We start from the raw sequence: 13,952 nt of genomic DNA, 5'->3' as shown, positions 1-13,952 counted from the left end.
AATACCATCCTAAAGATGGCATGTTTTACTGCAGAGACTCTACCTGAAACAGTCTCTTTCTACTCTGTATTTTGAAAACAAGATTTTCACATTTGCAGATAAAATTATGTGAGGCTGTACTATCAAACCAAGAGAAACTGCAGTTCTTAAAGGTTTGTAAAATTAAAAGGCATATACATTAATAAACGAAATGGGGGCAGAGATGGTGTGTTCCTTCCTTGTATAAAAAGCAGCTACACATTCAAACACATGTTCCTAAAATAGCAGCAAAGAACTGTATATAAAAAATTAAGGTAGTCCTTGTGGTCCCCTGACGATCCTTGAAGATTGCCCTTCCTGAAGCCCAGAAAAATAGTCACTGTGATAAAAATAAAACAATACACCTATTTTCAAAGTCCTGAGCGAGCACAAAGTTGTCTGAGAATTCTGGTATTGTAGTCAGGATGCTGTAACTAACAAGTAACCATAATAAAATATACTGAGTAGTTCAGTAACTTAACATCCAAATTAGCAAGTCCTGTGCTCTGACTGAAAAAGAAAAAAAAATAAATCACTGTGCATTTTTTAAAAATATAAACCAGCACTCATTAAAAAAAGCAACTTCTTTACACGCTTGAGCAGACCTGAGTTCATGGTTCCGTGCGTGTATCTACTGCAATAGATAAAGGATCAAGTTAATGCCTCAGGAGGGTTGAAATAATGGAAAAAGGAGCTTGTTCTGGGCACTTACCAGAGCTATCACTGGAGTGCTGAAAAGGGCCAGGAGGGGCCTATAGTCCGTGCCTGCTCTACGTTTGGCTGCCTGTAATGATCAGTATCAATAGGAAGAAAAAAAAAATGCTTTTGGTACTGCATGAACCAAGATTCAACCTCAAGAGATTTGTACTACAGTCCCAAACTTGGTACCACATGCCTGGGACTCTTGCTCTTTAATTTATTCTCACTCAATACAATCTTTCTACTCCTCAGCTGTTCAGCCGTTAATCCGTAATGTGTAAGAGCGATTTCTTATTCCTCCAAGATACCAGACTTCTCTTTTTTGAATGAGTGATGAGAACTGTACCCAGAATGACCATACTGCCAGCAGAGCTATGGCACTTTCCTCATGGCTGTGGCACCAATTCCAGAGATGTTTGTTGACACTAAACTATTTAAGTTACATCCCCTGTGGGTGCTTGCTCCTCCTTGGCAAGTCAGCAATTCTTACGGGACAAAGTATGGAAAAATTATTTGCTGACACCAAAGACAACTGGAAAGACTTGGAGGTAGAAGGGAATACCCACAGCATATTGGTACCGAAACACCAAGGGTGACAGGCAGGTTTGCATATCAAAACAACAGTTTTCCTTCCCTCCCTCCCACCCTGAAGACTAGCTCAGAGACTCCTTGCCTTCTAGGAGAACCTCAGTGCTGGGTGTCACAATGTCACCTGTGAGCAAGAAAGCACATTCATCCTCTCCTTGCACCATCAAGGGCTCCTAGACTCTCCACCACCAGACTTTGACAGTGGGGCAGAAAGGATCATAAGCTAATTAATCCCGGAGGCTGCAGAAGCTGCGCTACAGAGGATCCCATTTAGAAATGCACTGAGTGCTTTCCAACTGAATCACAGATCTCACCTGCCAACCTCTGCCTCAAAAACAAGGAACCCCTTTTGCTAACCCTTTTGCTGCTAATGGAGAGGGGCAAGCTCAAGGAAAGACTCCACTTCTTGACCACAAACACCAGGAAAGAAAACTGCTGTTAGGGTTTTGCTAAAATGACAAGCACCATTCTCACCTGCCAGAATACCAACTTTTTTTGCCTATGTGCTTTGTAGACTCTCCTTCTTAATTTTATGTTATTAAGAACAACATTCCTTTAAACAGACACATCTTTAAAGATCTGAATTCTGTTTTACAGTCACAAGGAAATCACATGCTATTGTCACATAGGAGATGACAGTCTCAGACAGCGAGTGGCTGAAGACAATAGGAGACAAAAAGCAAGAGCAGCAGGTGAACCGAGATCCTGTTCCTAGGTTCGGCCAACACAAACGCTGTGATCGTCTGCAAGGGCGACATCCTTCACTCACAAACGTTACTGGCACAAATGAATTACATTACATCTTCTGACTACAGTTAAGAGGGAAAAAAAGATAACACAAAAATACTACTCACTAAAGATGATGACACAAACCATAGGAGCACTCTGGTTTCACGGTCCATGGTCAGAACCCCATTTATTAAACATTATAAACTTATCAATGTACACCATTTCCTATATACAAATCAAGTTTATCAATTTAAAAAAAGTGCTGTTTGAAATCAGGTTTTATTTAAAGCACATGGTAATCGGAATTGCATCTAAACTGACAGCGAATCAGTTCACGAGTAGTATTGAGAACACAGATACATCGACAGGGGCACAAGACACCTTTGAAGTCTTAATGTTGATTTACTGAAAACTTTGAGGAGAAACATTCAGCTTATTTTATACAAACAGTACATAGTGCTTCCATCATCTCTATTAAAATTAAGTATACAGTTCAATCCTTTTAAAGCAAGGTACTCTGAAAACTTCTATTTTAAAATACCAGCCTATTTACCTATTCCAAACAAAAGGCCCAAATCCTGCAACTGAATCAAGGCAGACAAAAATATATGCCTGTGTAGACTGACTGCAGGCACGTGAGCTAAGTAAAAAACACTTTTCCAAAGTATCCTACCACAAAAATGAGATGATCTAGCATACTGATCTTTTAAACAAACCAACCAACCAACCCAAGAACTATAAAAAGGTGGCCGGACAGTAAGAAATGTCAAGTGACCACTATAAACATGTTTAAAATGTAACTGCACAACAGTATAAACACACAAAGGATGTTGTTTATTTCTCTACATGCCACAGTTACTTGTTCTACTCTATGCTACGCCGTAGTTTGCCAACATTCTGCAAACGCAATCACACCAGGGGATACTACGCGTACTGGATCCTTTCTTGACTGCTTTTGCTCCATTTTGCAACATTAAGGCCAGCCTCCAGTAAGACTGCTGAAGTGATTGAGAAACAAAGTGATACTGAGTGATAGTTTGGCTGAGAGAAGTTCTGTAGAAGGCTAGGTAAAGAGAATATTGGATCAATTCACAGGGACAAGATGTAAGAACAAACTACTCAAAGGACTTCACTATACACAAATGAAAACAACCAGCCAACAGCTTAAATTCACACTTTTTGGATCTTTCCGTGAAACCAGTGTGGGGGCACTTTTTTTGTGATAAGTACGTGCTACTTCAATCCCATTTAAAGTTAGTACAAATAAGAAGATAGTAGTGAAAAATTGCTTTATTCTGGCTGCTGGAAATGGAGGCAGAGAAAGTGTTACCAGTATGAAAGAACAGTGCCGAAAATATCCTTGGCGTTTTACGTTAGGGACTTCCTACAGCAAACCTAGCTTTGTTCTATTGCACAAAAATTGTAAATGAAAATAAAAGTTCACAGAAATGTAACATTTTAGAAACCACTTTTGAAAAAGGGATGTAAGGGCACTCGGTTCAAGAAAGTTCATTCAGGAAATCAAAAGCCATTTCTGGGTAACTGCAGGGCATCAAAACGAGACTTGAGAATAACGAGGAATTGTTTCAGCCTTGCAGGCCCAACAGTACGTAAATCTAGTGAAATCCACAGAAATCATGTTGTCTGAACAGACACGCTCCTTCACTTTTCTTGAACTGCAATTGTGCTTGAAATCATCTGCTAGCAGGAGGTTTCGGGTATTCAAAAGGTACTTTCAGCAGCTGCTGAGATCGCTTTACACAGGATGTGCAGACAGAATGATCCACTTTATTTACCTGAATTTGCATTTATATCTTCAAGGATGGATCTCCGCACCACAGCTCTGCTGACTTCACTGGAGTTCTGCTTACTGAACTCGACCACCAGCCCTTGGCGTGGGAGAACTGAGACTCCAGCATAAAACCACAACATAGGCTTGTCCTAAGGCAGCTTGAATGTGAACAGATGTCAGATAACCTGCTTCAAAAGCACAGCATTGCTATCAAATGCTGTGTTTTCCTAGGATCTCTTAACAGATTGCCAATATATTCTGTGTGCAAACAGGTTTCCTTTTGTTATATATGATTAGAGGCCTCATAATTTAAAGCGTGATTAGCCAGTATCTTCTTATCTACAGTAACTACAGCATCCTGTAGTAATGCAAGCCCTAAAAATCATTATAAAAAATATTTCCTTAGAGCACTTTAAATAATTTACAAAATTCTAGAAAAACTATGTATGTTTATCCATGATATCCTTGTTAAATAGAGGCATTTTTCACATTAGTGTGTATATGATATACAGATATCAGCATTCTCCCACTGTCTATCCTTTCATGTCTCAAGTTTTACCAAGGTAATTACAATGATAGTTATTTTCCAAAAAGACTGTTACTGTAAAAAAAAAAAAAAAAAAAAAAAAAGAGTACTTACATATCTGAAACCTTTCTTTTTAAGAGGGAATCTGGGCAGTCCCCTGCAGGTACGTCAGTAAATTTTGCACAGGTTTTGTCTAAAACTTCCTGCCCTTGGTCCACTTCACAAGCAATTTCCCTATTCTGCAGGACAGGTATTTTTCCTTCCAAACTAGAGCTGGATACCTGAATTTCTTCCTGCCTGTTACTGTCCTGGCATGTAACATTTTCCTTTTTAACACACATCTGCATACTGTTATCTGTACATGCTCCTCCACTAGTTTTATCCACCGTTACTGCTGTCACATTTCGTTCTTGCAGTGGGCAACCTAAACTTGGATCTGGCCTCTTGTCCTGCTGGTTATCCTCTCCCTTACTGCACGCATGTATACTCTGCTGAGATGTGTCTCTGCTGACTTTATCTGCTTTTACCACTGCCACACTGTGTTCAGGGCATGGGCGATCTAAATTTGAATCGGCCCTGCTCTCTTTGTGGATATCTCCTTCCTCGATCCACATCTGTGTGTTCTCAGCTTTGGATATTCCTCTGCAAACCTTATCTACTTTTACTGCTGCCACACTCTGTTCCTGCAAGGGGAGACTCGAGTGTGAATCCAACTGATCTCCTGAAGCATTAGCCTTTCTGCAACCCTCTGCTTCCTCTTTGATATACAAAGGAGCAGCCTCCTGCCTTTCACATGTTTCTGCTACACGGGGACTTGGCACTTCCACAGTGAGCTTCTGAGAAGAACTGGATTCTTTTATTGCTGTCATAGTCTCCCCACTAAATTCACCTTTTGGCAAGGGGGCTCCACTTCCCTGGTTAAGTACGTCTGTATCCTGGGAAGCTACCTCCATTCCTAACACACTGCTCTGGGCAAGCAAACGCTCTGCTTTCTGCTTTTTGTTCAAAAGCATGGACTTCTTCCTGTCCCGAGCATATTTTAGACCTGCAATAAATTTACTTGAGATTTTTAGGTGAAAGGTATTCTTTCTTTTAGATCTAGACTTTGCATTAATTACTTTTTGTACTTTACAACCTCCATTTTTGCTGGTTTTAGGTGGAAGCATTTTCTGCGCAGGGTCTGTATTAGGGACAGCCTTTTTACCTGTTGTGTTTCCAGATAACTCAACACCAGCAACACCTTTAACCCCTGCCAATCCTTGCTTAGCTTTTGACTGACCAGTAGTATGAAGAGTAACATTCTCTGCAGAGGAAGCAGATTTCCCACTGCCATGTAACATTGCACTTTTCCCTTCCGTTCTCTGAGAGTCCTTCAACTCATCAGCTTGCTGAGATACCTCAGTCTTTTTACTCTGACCCAGCATGAGGTCAATCTCATTTTCAACTGGCTGTTGCTTTGCTTTTCCTTTATTAGCAGTTTGTTTGGTCACTCTCAATAGGTCCAGAGTTGCATCATCTTTTTGTACCTCTGAATTGCTTGCAGAGTCTTTAGCCTTTTCTGCCAAAAACTTCCTAATTTCTTGTTCAATGCTGTCATCGCTGTCCACTGAACTGCTGTCATCAGCATCTGACGCAGCTGTGAAAGTACATTTTTTATTTTTTGCTACCCGCAGGTTATTCGAGTTTGAAATTGGTTTAGGTTTATATCCTTTTTTAAGCTGTAAGTTAAACTTTAAGTTCTTCATGGTTTCTGGTTTTTCATTGGTAAGTTTGACATTTATGTTGTCTGGAGGATTTCTGATTGCATTCTCTTTCACAGCTTTTCTAGGTTTTGAGAGGCAGCTTTTCAGTAGCATGGGATTTTTACATTTCCACTCGTTTTGTTGGAGGCTACTAAATTCATCTAGCAGCTGAGTTTCTGTCTCGCTAAATCTGACTCTCTTCTTGCACTGAGATTTCTGGTCCTTGGACTTCTTCTTTAATTTTCTTTTAGACCGTAAAAGGTCCTTGATAGCGCTATCAAGGTCTTCATCACTATCCAGAGAACTGCTCTCATCATCTGAACCATCCCTCTCTTGAGTTTGGATGGTATTTTTCATAAGCTTTCTTGCGCTACTCTGAACCTGCATAAAAGGGTTTACAGAGTCCAAGGCCACGCATCTGCCGTCAGATCCAGACAGTTTGGAAGACATCAGCTGCTGCTGCCTAGTCTCTTTAGTACTGAGCCTTTGAGCATCACAGAGTTTTGCAGGACTGCTCAGGGCACACTCCTCTTGGAGCACAGGAAATTTTGAATAGTTACCTGGCTGGAAAAGTCCTGTCTCCAGCTGCTCAGGTGTTTTTGATGCACCTTGTTTCACTATTCTGTCTTCCCTTTTAAGTCTCCTTTTACGACTCAGTGATAGCTTCAGTGTTTTGGGAAGTGAAGGCTCGAGGGTACCAGTGAGGCTGTTTTGATCAGAAGGCAAAGGCATCTGGATTGAGTGTGACAAGCTGGGAGGCTTTGTTCCAAGGTTTCCTGACTGTGCTTTCAGAGCCAAAAAAGCCCTGATTTCTTGCTCTATACTATCATCACTGTCCACAAGGCTGCTGTCACTTTCACAACGAGAGGATGAGAGAAGCTGGGGAGAAAAGAAGGAGTCTGCAGCGAGTGATTTGTTGTCACTTCCCATTTGGGATGGCATGATTGTCTTGGAAATATCAAGGATAGCTTCCGCACACATGAGTTCTGCAGATGTGTCTGCTCTGCAAGAAGCCTGCAATGTGAGCTCACAAGCAGCAATCTTGTTTTCTGGAGGTGCAAAATGTCTGGCTTTTTTCAGCGGTTTAAACAGGTTGTTAAATTCACTGCTGGTGCTTTCTAACTCTGTTGACTTTGAATTAATTTCTTTTCTCTTGTTGCTTGCAGGGCTTTTATGGATTTCTGGTGAGGCACTTTTTGTTGAGCTAATTGTCAGGCTTGCAGAAATGTCTGCCATTCCCTTTGTATCAAATTGTTCCCTCTGCAAAGGGACAGCGTCTTTTGTGTGACCTGCCTCCTTCCTGATTTTCTCCAGCTGATAAAGCTGAATGGCTTCTTCAATGCCATCATCGCTACTTGAATCAGATGTGTGCATGCTCTCGTTGATAAGCGCTCCCCTTGTCTCCCAGTAATTAGCTCCACTTTCTTCATTTTGCTCCACTAACCAGGGCTGGCTGGCAGTGGCCATTTCTAGATACGCTTGGTTCACTTGGCTGAAATCACTAGGCTCTTCTTGGATTTTAGACTGCAAACACTTGGACTGCGTGCTGGTTTTCTGCAGCTTGGGATGGTGTCTCAAGAGGAGCGCGTTACAACCTTGCTTTATAGCACCACAGTTTGTTTTGTTTGTTGTTTCTTTGTTGCATTTTAGGACAGGTCTCACATGGGAATCTTTTTTATCCTCCCCAATTACACATCTACTAATTTCTTGCTGCTTCTTCTCATTCAAGAACTGTACTATTTCAGCTTGTATGCTCTGTTCAAAAGAGTCATCGCTACTGATGCTCTGAGGGGAAGCAGGCTGTAGCCTTTTACCAATTCCCAGGTGGTCAGTCAGGTACTCTTCAGAGAGCATCTCAGCTTTAAATTTCACAGGGAGAAGGTTACTAGCCATTTTGTTCTGGGAGAATTCTCTCTTAAACCTTTTGTCTCTGCTTATATTCTCAGAACACTCTGCATTCCTTTGCAATGACTGGTCACTTTTGCTTTTTGCTTTCAAGTACTCTTGAATGGCTTCCTCTATACCTCGGTCAACAGAATCATCACTATCAGAATCGAGCAAGAGAGTCCCAAACCCCACATTCTCTTCCACTTCAGTGTCGTCCGAATCAGCAGGGCATCCACACTTGGTATACTGAGGATGCTTCCGTAGCAATGTGGTGCTAGATGAGACTCTGTTACTAGTGCCCTTTTCTCCCTTTTGTTTCTTCTGCATAATACAATCATACTCATTGTTCATACCCAGGGGAGTCTCTTGACTTTGCAGGTTGTTTATGATCATCTGAACTTTTGCACTTACAGAGGTTCTAGTGACGTCCCCTTCAGATTCAGAGAAGCAAACAGGGTATCTATAATTCCTTGCTGGTCCAAAGGACTCCCATTTTGTCTGAAGAGCTACCAAAGGAGAAGCATTCATAAGGAACATTCTAGCAGGCAGCAGCAAAGTCCACAATGGAACAGTTTTTCAGACTGGTCTCTCTTCCATCCTACAACAACAACAAAAAGAGAGGAAATTTTTTTTTATTACGCATCTACCTTCTAGAAGTTCCATGTAATAATACTGGCAACATAAATTGTAAATTATTAACACTCAGACTTCTCTGCCAGATAATTGCAAGAGTTACTCCTCACCATCACTTTAGTGGGTAAATCAGCCACTACTGCCATTAAGGACAAGACAGAGCACTCATCATTTGTGGTTTTCAGTATTTTCTGGCACAACCATAATCCAATTCAGGTAATTATCTTCACTTCCGAAACTCTTCCTGCCCTTTTCATTGAAGGTCATGCTGTCTTTTGCGCACGCTCCTAAATACCCATGGATTGTCAAGACCCACAAAGAATCACTCTGATGATAATTCAGTGCACAGGCGTGTGCGATGCCCTTCTGCACTGATGTTGCCTGAATATTTTTGCAATGAACTTTGTGGCAATAGAGAAAGAAGAATTTTAAGGGAGTCTTTCATAATAAAGTGGAATCGGTGGGAGCGGAGAACCCTGCAAAATATTCTGCTCCCTGTGTTTCCTTTGGCATAATTGCCCTTTTTAAAGAACTCCCGCCACGCATAGCTCAGCTTTTCAGTTTTACAACAAAAACAATGTTAGCTATGTCCACGTGGTATATAATGGGCGGATGTGAAGCAAGCTTGCCCATGATCTGAGATGGTGGAACACAAACCAACTCTTATTCAAAGAGCAGAGTAACTGTGTTAGCATGCCTGGACTCACACACTAACCCAAGACAGCTTTTACCAGTTCTGGCCTGGCATTAAGCACACAAAACTGAGGGACTTCAGGCAGCTCAAAGAGAATGAAAGGAAGCTTATTTCTTTCTGAAACATACTATACAGTAATAACCCTGAGACACCAATCATTCTGGCCTCACTGCAGGATAAAAGCTCTTGGTAAACACAAATCTTTAGGAGTTTGCAAAAGCAGGATAAAGACTATGAACTATTCTTTGTATTATAGTAGAAAACACAAACAGAATGAAGCCCTGTTTTGTGGAATAGTGAAAAAAGTCATCCAGAAAATGCCAGATAACACCCTGAAGAGTCCACAACTTCCATGCAGTCTCAAGAGGGCTGATGGTTTCACCTGCAGCATCACTTGGTAGGATCAAAACAGCACCTGGCTGACACAAGGCATACAGCAACCCCAACAAAAAACTACAGCAGTAGCGTGGTTCTTCAAGCCACAGAAACTCAGCGAGCCCCGACTGCAGCGTGGCATTGGACTCTACCGACCTACAGAGACACGCTTCTGCCTCTGAATCCTCTCTGACCTTGCCCTTGTCAATTATTCTCTAGTTCTGGTTTCAAATTAATCAGTGGCAATAAATATTTTAAAGAATTAGTGATTCTAAACTCTTTAACACTTGTAAGTATATTTTCTACTGAGAATAAGGTAACAGACAACCAGGGGAGAAAATTCTTTATCACTTTTAAAAAGAGCATGGTGCTCCAACAAAGAACATGACAAATGCTTTTGTCAAAATTATTCTGGGACCTGTGCTCAGGTAGCAGTTTTATTGCCATCTTGTTAGTAGACTAGAATATTCTTGAAGCCTTATTGACCAAGGCAGTGTCAGCCTGAACATGCTTTACATGACCTCTGCAGAGTGGTTAGCTCTGAACACACCACTGATAACACTTTTGCTGCTTTGTTTGCCAGTTCTCTGCCGCAGAACATCTTAGCAGAATACACTGTAACCCAAGCTCTGAACCTCCATTTCTGTTTTGCTTTTCCTCAGTGATAATTCATTTCAAAACATCATTCCAACAGAATTAAAATTTTAAGTGTGGCAATCAAGAACATCCCTCCTCACTGGCTGGTACCTGGAGCAACCCAACACACGCTGTTTTAACTTCCACCTTTTAATCAACTGAAGGGAGTTTAGACTGACTCCTGCTCTACGCGCACCAGTAAAGCACAGTGCTCCCGACCGTTCGTGTATTTGGCCATGAACCATAACTGCGGAAGCCCTTCACGAGCAGCCCGACATAACAGGGGTCAGAACCCAAACTTTCAGAAACACGTGAATGAATACACAATTTCTAAAGTAGCCTCCAACGCATTCACTAGGGCAAACATAAATCAAAAACATTTTTCCTTGTAATAAGCAGCTAAGGATCAAAAAGGCAGAAATTAGAATACCTAATTATCCTGAAGAAATGCAATTAACACACTTAAGCTCCCACCTTCATTAAAAAAAACCCCACCCAACTTATTTCCTATTAACCTATTTCCACCGTTTCCAGGAAAGGGCCAGGTGCCTTCGTTATCCTACACTGGGATTGCAGTCACCCTGCAAGAATTACACGGGACTGGGATGAACTTTCCCGCCCCAGCAGTGCTTCAGGCCAGGGCACCTACCCAGGGGGTGCGGGCTCTGAGGGGGCACCCACCCGAGGGCACCCATGGAGGGTGGGAGGGGACATGAGGGGACACCCACCCGCGGGGCGCCCGCAGAGGGGCCGTGAAGGGACGCCCACCCGCGGGGCGTCCGCAGAGGGGCTCTGAAGGGATATGAGGGGACACCCACCCGCGGGGCACCCGCAGAGGGGCTCTGAGGGGACGCCCACCCGCGGGGCGCCCGCAGAGGGGCCGTGAGGGGACGCCCACCCGCGGGGCGCCCGCAGAGGGGCCCTGAGGGGACAGCCACCCGCGGGGCGCCCGCAGAGGGGCCCTGAGGGGACAGGCGCCCGCAGAGGGGCTCTGAGGGGACACCCACCCGGGGGGGGGGACGCCCGGAGGCGGCGTACGCGGGGCCACCGCCGCGGGGCGCCCCGCCCGCTGCCCGCGGCCAGCCGGGCCCTGCCCGCGGCCGCCATGGCTCCCCCTTCCCGCCTTCCGCCGCCCTCGGCCGGCCGCGCCGGGCCCGGACCTGGGCCTCGGCGTTAGCTTCGGCGGAGCCCCGTCCGCCGCGCCGCTGCCCGCCCCGTCCGCCCCCCCTCCCCGGCGCTCACCTGCCGCCGACCGCCGCGGGGTGAGGGGAGGAAAGGCCGAGAAGGGGTTGTGGTAGCGGCGGCGCCCGGCCCGGTCTCGCCGCTCCTGCCGGGCTCCGCTCCGCCACGGCCGCTTGCCCGCCGCGCTGGTGCAGGGGCGGGCGGCGCTTCCTTCCCTGCCCCCGGGGAGCGGGAGGCATGCGCCGCAGGGCTCCGCCGGGGAGGCGGGGGCGACCGCCCGGCCCTCGGCGGCCGCCGGCTCTGCCCGCGGGAGCGGCGGGGAGGGGACGAGCCGGGCCGGGCCGGGCCGGGCCGGGCGGCCCCGCCGCCGGGGCACAAAGGCAGGCGCGGCAGCTCCGCCGGAGCCCGGGAGCCGGAGCGGTAGGGGCGGGAGGCTGGAGCCCGTTCAACGATTGACAGCAGAAGGTCCGTCTCAGGGAGGAAGGGGCACCCCGCCGGCCCTCTGGAGCTGGGGCCTTTTGCGGAGTCCAGGGCAAAGATTTGGGCCCCAAACCCTGATCATGCAAATGCTGACCGGCTTTGTCCCGGCAGGGACTTTGAAAACGCACTTACCGGGCGTTCGCACTGTTTACTTTTGAGACAAGAGCCGAGTACAACGCGCAGGAGGAGAATTAATTCCTCACGCTCCCCTCCGGGGTGCGATGGGGGCTGCCGAAGGTGGGGAAAACAAAAAACGTCGGCAAAACACGCTGCTGACTGTCCCGAACCCAAAGTTTGGGGATGTAAAACTAGAACTGAGGCTAAGAGAGCCGAGGCCTGATTTTCAGCAGCTGAAGCGGTTGGTGCTTTGGAGTTACCAGGACGTTGGAGATTTCGTGTAGAGAAACAGAGAAGTTTTAGCGCTCTGTTTCTTTGTTTTGCTGGCGAGCAGGCTTTCCTGGACAATGTGCTGCCAGCTGTGTCCTACCAGCCCTGTGCTCCCTGAGTGGAGCCAAGCTGCAGAATTCTTCCTTTCGGGACGCCCGTTTCAACCTGCTCATTCACTAAAAAGCGTGGAGTGAGTCATAGCTCTCGGTTTGTGAAACTTCACAAGCATTTCCATTCCTAGTTTCTGGCAAACAAAACTCTGGTCCCTTAACCCAAAGTGCTGCCTATTTTCACTTTGCCAGTGCATTTCCCACCCCCCACCATGGTGCTTGAACACCTGTGATGATACAGAGAAAAGCAGCACCTTTTGGCTGGGTATTGCCAAAATCACAGGGGCAATGCTCAGACTAGATGTCAAGCGAACAGCAGTGGAGAACAGCAGGTACAAAGGGTCCCACGGTGAAAATGGGGTGACAGCTTGTGGCAGTGCAGACGAGGCACCGTGCTCACGCCCCACTGGACTCCTCTGCCATAAGGGGCATTATTGCTAGTGCATGAGAATGTGGTGGGTGTCAGAATCAGGCCCGTTACCCTTAAAAGGTGTTATCACATACAATTGTTCGTTTTCTGTTTCACTTTTCATTCAAAGCTCCAGACACCTTGCTTGACTGATGTTGCCGTTTCTGCCGCAGCTTTGACAGCACGTCACAGCATAGCTCAGAAGTTTAACTCAAGAGTTAGAAAGCAGTTTTCTGATGTGGTGTTGAACACTGGTGAGAATTTAGCCAGGCTCCAAGGTGAATCTGTTCTGTCCTTGCAGAAAGAGAAGGTGCTGCTGGAGCTGGCAACGTGGCTAGACTGAACCTGCCCTTTCCCTGTCCCGGCTATCGGTGCAGGGTAGGTGCTGGACACTGCGGCTCTGAGCTGCAAGGCTCTTAAGACGTTTTTGTGCTCTCTCTGTGGCAACACATCACAGGATATGGAGCTGATGTATGCTGAGTGCTGTGGGACGGATTTCCACCTGCTTTTACCCCAGAGATGCTTGTTTTGGGGAGCACGTGGATTTTCATGCCCTGAGGAATTGTGCCCTTTCCTGGACTCCAACCTCACATTCTAAATTTTTGTTTCCCCAGGAGTCCTCTACCTACAAAACCAGGTCTGACCCTGGGGATGTGGGACAGGATGATGCTTCAAACCGTCAGACAGTTATAGACTCATATTAATTTATCTCCTGCTCTTACAATAGATAAAACAGAGCCGATAAGACATTCGCCTGTGTGTTCTTGTCCCTGGGATATGTAATATGCTTTTATATTCTGAAATGGCTCACTTGAACAAGACTGCTGAAAACAGCACAGCCAGCATCTGTGTGCAGAAGGAAACAATGAACTTGCTTTTCCTTAGCTGCAGAATTGCAGCCTGGAGGTGAGGAAACTTTGCTCCTTTCACCATGTTCCTCCTAATGCCACGCCAGAGCAAAGAAAGGGCTCTTGTATTCATGTATCCTCTCGGGCCAAGTCAATTTACATGTGAATGCTTTTTAAAAATAAAATTAAAGTCAAAGCTATGGCCAGAAGCCTGATA

At 45.5% G+C, this 13,952-nt stretch overlaps 1 protein-coding gene across 1 annotated transcript; it reads right to left on the bottom strand.

Moving 5' to 3' along the window:
- Positions 1–2,194: 2,194 nt before the first annotated feature.
- On the bottom strand, positions 2,195–11,781 carry PPP1R26 (protein phosphatase 1 regulatory subunit 26). Its single transcript, XM_049831965.1, has 3 exons — positions 11,562–11,781; positions 4,467–8,579; positions 2,195–3,984 (listed from the first exon to the last, which is right to left on the bottom strand). The coding sequence occupies exons 2-3, from the start codon at positions 8,516–8,518 to the stop codon at positions 3,843–3,845; spliced, it is 4,194 nt and encodes a 1,397-aa protein (XP_049687922.1). The 5' UTR covers positions 8,519–8,579; positions 11,562–11,781; the 3' UTR covers positions 2,195–3,842.
- Positions 11,782–13,952: the final 2,171 nt, after the last annotated feature.

Source organism: Accipiter gentilis, chromosome 29 (genome assembly GCF_929443795.1).
Source record: "Accipiter gentilis chromosome 29, bAccGen1.1, whole genome shotgun sequence".
In the NCBI taxonomy this organism is placed as follows: Eukaryota; Metazoa; Chordata; class Aves; order Accipitriformes; family Accipitridae; genus Astur; species Astur gentilis.
This window is presented reverse-complemented; position numbering and strand designations above follow the sequence as displayed.